Source organism: Chinchilla lanigera, unplaced genomic scaffold (genome assembly GCF_000276665.1).
Source record: "Chinchilla lanigera isolate Chin_1 unplaced genomic scaffold, ChiLan1.0 scaffold00041, whole genome shotgun sequence".
Classification (NCBI taxonomy): Eukaryota; Metazoa; Chordata; class Mammalia; order Rodentia; family Chinchillidae; genus Chinchilla; species Chinchilla lanigera.
The window spans coordinates 3,229,969-3,235,968 of NW_004955442.1; the positions used below are offsets into that span (position 1 = coordinate 3,229,969).

At 35.5% G+C, this 6,000-nt stretch overlaps 1 protein-coding gene across 4 annotated transcripts in view; it reads left to right on the forward strand.

Moving 5' to 3' along the window:
- Ccp110 (centriolar coiled coil protein 110kDa) overlaps positions 1–6,000 on the forward strand; it is a 37,889-nt gene that overhangs the window by 6,420 nt on the left and 25,469 nt on the right. For all 4 annotated transcript variants that reach the window (XM_005391108.2, XM_005391109.2, XM_013517705.1 and 1 more), the window contains 2 exons: positions 806–934; positions 3,474–5,127. In XM_005391108.2, the coding sequence (XP_005391165.1) occupies positions 806–934; positions 3,474–5,127 (1,783 nt within the window). The remainder of the gene's footprint in view (positions 1–805; positions 935–3,473; positions 5,128–6,000) is intronic.

Sequence of the window (6,000 nt, forward strand, 5' to 3'; positions counted from 1 at the left end):
AAAACTTTATTTTTTACAACATTGAGTTTTTAGAGACCAGACCACTTGTTTTTAGAATGCCTTACATTTTGGGTTTCTGAACTCTTTCCTCATGGTGATTGTAACTCCTACAAACTGGAAGTTGACTGTGAAAATTTGCCTAGAGTCAAGGAAATACTTTTGGCAAGAACTCTGGAGATGACACCATGTACATCGTATTAAGTGAAACTGCAAGTTATGTCGGTTTAGTTGTCCCTCTACTTGTGATGTTTAGTTTGAACATTTGCTTACTGTGGTGACTACCATTTGGCATTTGGGTTGGTCATTTGGTCTTTTTTTTTTTCACTATGTAGTCCAGGCTGGCCCTGAACTCACTATGTAGCCCAGCCTGTCCTTCGTGTTGTGGCAACCTTCCTGTCTCAGCTCCTGAATGCTGGAGTTACAGGCATGTGCCACCACACCCAGCACTATGGTGATTCTTTGGTAGCATGAAAATAAGAGAAAATTGTTATTTATTTATCTATTTTTTATTTGTACATGTTTGTGACACATGAATGCATCCCATGGGAGAGGAAAATAATTTAAAACAATATTCTTATCAGCTATTTGATGACTATTTGCCTTATTGTGTAGTGACTATGACCCCTTTAGTTACTTATGAGCAAAATCTTATTTTTATGGATTTACTCCATGCTTCTGTGTTGTATTTGATAGATGAATATTACAGCTTTGGAATAATTTTTATGACATGTTTTTAATAGTCTTGATTCAAAACTTCCTGATTTTATATTTTTATCATTGAGAAATATACTTTCATGCCTTGCAGCTTAATACTGAAAAAAGAAAGGAACTACAACAAGAAAAACAGAAAGCACTTGATGTAGAAGCAAGAAAGCAGGTTAATAGGAAGAAAGCTTTATTGACTCGTGTCCAGGAGATTCTTGAAAATGTCCAGGTAGGTAATTCAAACTTTTTAATTAGGAAATTGTAATGTAAATATTGATATTTTTTCAGAAATATGCTTGCAAATAACTAACTAATATGCTTTACCATTGTTTGAGAAGCTTTATGATTTTGTGATGTTCTATTTCAGTTATTCCAGAGAGAATTTGGTTCTCGTCAGTGATGCCCAGTACTTGAGTCGAGGATACTTAGTGGAGCTATACACTGAATATAATTGCTTATTGTCTTTGTCTTATGACTCTAAAGACATTGAATTCTCAGTGACAAAATGAAGAATTGGCCATTGTAGTTAACCCCTGAACTAATCGGACTATTGACTAAAGGACCTTCTCTTATTCTGCTAAAGTAAATAACTGTCCCCAATTTTTTTGAGGAAAATGCAGCCCTTAGACACAGAAAATGCAGTTCAGATTAAGTAAATAGAATTACCTAGGTATATTCTATGTCTAAACTGAAATTATTAAATAATACATCCATACCTCTTGCAATTACTGTATTTTTATTTAGATTAACTTAAATTTGTATAAGCAGTTTTTTTAAGGTCTAGATCATCATACTAAAAAGAAAAATGAATTAGATGAACAAATAATTTCTGCCATATGTAGCACTATTTTGCTACTTTTTTTTTTTAACAGTCGTAGGAATTTGTGTCTTTTGTGATTCATACTAGATGACACATATATAAAGAACCTTTGAGTATTCCTTGCTGCTACCTTCATTTCTTTGTAGATAGTATGGCATATGCGTAGGTTGGAATTTGCAGATCGTAATTACTGTCCATATTAAATTTAAAACTGTAATGCATAATACTAATTTAATAAGAATAGGTAGGTTTTTGACTTACTGAGTAGCTGTCATTAGTATAATAAAAATGGCATATTGTTTTTGGTCCATAGAGGAAGATGTCAGCTAGAGTACAAGTGAAGTTATTGTTGAGTTCCAAAACTTTCTTTTTAAAAGAACATATACAGTGTTGAACTATAATGAATTTATTGTTCAGGTGGAGAAATTTTATATAATACAAATAGATTTCTAAGGTCTGTTTCACGTGTAAAATCTATGATAATAGATTTTTTTAATGTAGCTTGTCTAACCAAAGGCTTATTTGAATGGTATACAAAAAGTACATTGCTGCCAAACATCAGAAATGTGAAATGTGAAAGATTTTATGTAAAGAAATAATCTGTTTTGCCTAAATCCATGAACATATTCATGGATTTGGCAAGTACACTTCTATTTTGCTTTATTGTGGCCCTGAGGTACTGACTAAGTATACCTTATTGTACTGTTTATTGTTTAGTACCTGGAGACGATTGTGTGTCTTGGGATTTGTAAGGTAAAACAAGAGAGCCATATGGTGTAGGAAAAAACAGGCATACACAAAACAACCCCAAAATCTTTTAATATTGAAAACTTTGGGATTTATGATACTTTTTAGTGATTTCTGTCAGTTTAATATGTACTTATATAGTTTTTAACAGTCTAATTCATTTTTCTTTTGCAAGGTTGAAATACTTAGACACAAATTGTAGTTTTATTTTTTCTGTTAGATGTCTTAAGTATACAGTTATCTTAATAAGGCAAATATCTATTTTCTTATTCCAAAATGCATTAATAGTTTGTTGTTTTAACTTTCCACTAGTTAATCTATTTGAATTTTGTTTCATGAATTGGTTTTTAAGTTGAAATTTTTCTCATTTCTAAGTAATTTAAGGTACATGGATGACCTATTGTTTACAACAAATTTGCCTCACTTTATGGAGTTTTAGTGAAATTTTGGGGTAAGTGTGAGGGATGAGAGCCTTATTACTGAATTTTTTTTTTGCTTATTCAGTGCCTTAAACAAGTTTTTCTTTCTTAGAGCAAGATTCATTTATGTAAGACGTTTAATTGCTTGGTATTTATTGCTTATATTTTATGATAGGTTTTTTTTTTTTGGAGACAGGGTCTTGCTATGGTGTTCAGATTGGCCTTGAGCTCACTTTGTAGCCAGGGCTGGTCTCAAACTCCCAACGATACTCCTGCCTTCCTGAGTGCTGGGATTACAGGCATGCACCACCATGCCCAGCAGATGATAGGTTTTATAGAAGGAATCGTTGTTAATGTTAATAACATATAGCCAGAAGAAAGTTAAGGAAAATGCTTATATCTTGAGATTAAATTGCACACATATATATATATTTACATTTTATCAAATAGGATGATTTTCTTTTAATACATATGCTAGGTTTTTATTAGTAATTTGATTCCCATGTGATATAGGATACCATAGAAACTGTCTTTGTTTTTGCTTGTGTTTTCAAATGTCAGAATTTGGAATCTACAGTTTCTGTTTTGTTTTAGAAAAGAAATCAGAAAAGAAAAGAAAAGAAAACAAATCCAAAGTTATTTGTGCAGGGCTGGGAATGTAGCTCAGTGATATAAGCAAGCGCCTGCCTGGCAAGCGCAGGGTTCTAGGTTCGATTCCTGTGTGCAAAAAAAAAAGGTTATTTGTACAGTGAAGAAATATTAATTTTAATGTCCTTTTTTAGGTTAGAAAAGCACGTCAAGCCAGTGATTTTGATCAGTGGGAGACTGAAACAGTTTACTCTAATTCAGAAGTCAGAAACTTGAATGTTCCTGCTGCGTTTCCAAATAGCTTGCCAAGCCCTACTGAACATACTACTTTAGCCGAGTCTGAAAAGACAGCTGAGGTTTTGTCTATGGATAATGGGGACCAACATAAACTTAATGGGATAGAGTTAGGTAGAGATACAGAAGGATTTAATTCTCCCAAGCAGTGTGATAATTCAAGTAGCTGCCACACTGACACTGAAACATCCCCAAAGATCTCCTCAGCAACACCACAAGGGACTTTGATTTCTGATGGTCTGGTCTCAACGACTGAAGAACAAGATCTACTAGTTTTGGCAGAAGTCACCCCAGACCCCTATATAATGAGTCTTCAGAACCTGATGAAAAAGTCAAAGGAATATATAGAAAGAGAACAGTCTAGACGCAGTCTGAGAAGCAGTGCAAAGAGGAGTGTCAGCGAGAGTCACTCAGACAAAGAAAATGATGCTGCTAAAGTGAGCGACTGTGTGAAGGAGAAAGCCCTGTTGATAGGCAAACACTGTGGCTCAGTGATTCCTGACAAACCAAGCCTTAATAAATCAAATGTTCTTCTCCAAGGTGCTTCTTCTCAAGCAAGTAGCACGAATACATCTGTTTTAGCTAGCTTTTCTAAAGTAGATATTCCTGTACAAACTGGCCATCCCACTGTTCTGGATTCTGAGGCTGATTTTAAAGTTATTCCCACTTTTATTACTGAAAATAATATGATCAAAAGTCTTACAGGTTTATATGCCAAATTACCTAGTCCTGAGCCAAGCGTGAGCCCTAAAATGCATCGACGGCGTTCTAGGCCACCATCGGCATGTCATATACTTATAAATAACCCAATAAATGCCTGTGAGTTAAGCCCTAAAGGAAAAGAACAAACAGTGGACATAATTGTTGCAGATACTGATGAAAAAACAAGTGTATCTGAAACTGTGCCAAAGTTACCAGTTGATTTAGTAGGAGTTTGTTCAAGCAAGACTTATGTCAGCAAAAGTGCTACTGAAGTGATAGAAGATACGGCCCTAGATAAATCAAGTCAGTTGTGTCAGTCTTCAGGAAATCAGTTAGAAAATAAAGTTACACATGGACTTGTTGCTGTGGAAGGTCAGTTAATATCTGAGGGCAGAGGAGCACACAAAATTAATAGTCCTTGTACTACAGGGCCCAAATTGCATGAGCCATATGCCACTACCAGTCAGTATATAGCAAGTCCAAACTTGGGAACTGTGAGTGGATTCAAGTCAGTCAGTATGTTAGAGAAAAACTCCTGCAACTTGCACATGGAACTGAATAAGTCTTACAATGTAAAAAATCCATCTCCTTTACTGATGCAAAACCAGAACACCAGACAGCAGATGGATACACCTGTGGTGTCCTGTGGAAATGAACAGCTTTTGGATAACAGCTTTGAAAAAATTAAACAGAGACTTGATCTAGACCTGGATGGTTTGCAGAAGGAAAACTGTCCTTGTGTCATAACCACTGGAATAGCTGAAGAGGAAAGACAGCATTTGCCAGAGAAAAGATACCCTAAGGGATCTTTCTACATTCACAAGAATAAAATACTAGAAACTAACACCAAAGGTAAGGAAACTTCGAAGTATTTGATAGCTCCAAAGAAGGTGGACTTTTGTTTTAATACTTTTATTTCTTTGTTTGTTTTGAGACAGGGTCTCACTAGGTAGTTCAGGCTGGACTTGAGCTCATTACATGGCCCAGGCTGGCCTGAAACTTGTGGCAATCCTCCTGCCTCAGTCTCCCAACTGCTGGGATTATAGGCGTGTGCCACCATCCCTGGCTTGTTTTAATACTTTCAGTTGACATTTTGCAAAAAGAAATTGCCTTCATCTGTTCATAAGGGCATTTAATTTCATTTATTTTATTAGAAAATATATGATTAGCTATAATTTATCACCATGTGTTAGGGTTTTGGAAATAATTTCCTTATATAAATGATGAAGCTTTCACAGTGCACTTGTAATGATTGGAAATATTAATGACTAGAAGAAATAATTCTTCTATGAAACATCATGGTTTTAGTTCAGTATATGACTATAATGTCTTCCTTTGGGTATGGTTTCTATTTTTTTTTTTTTTATACTGGGAATTGAACTCAGGACCTTGCACTTGCCAGGCAGGTGCTTGTGCCGCTGAGCTATATCCCCGGCCCTAGGGTATGGTTTCTAATGTTTTGGCCACTGCACCCTTTCATTTGAAATCAGATCTTCATGTATAGTTGGCCATTCAGTAAACACTTTAATACCAAATTATTAGCGTACACATCACAAATAAGGCTTGGGGAGGCCAGGCATGGTGGTGCACGCCTGTAATCCCAGCACTCAGGAGGCTGTGGCAGGAGGATCACTGTGAGTTCAAGGCCAGCTTGGCTTACATAGTGAGTTTTAGGCCAGTCTGAAATACATAGTGAGACCTTGTCTCAAGAAAAAAAATCCAAAA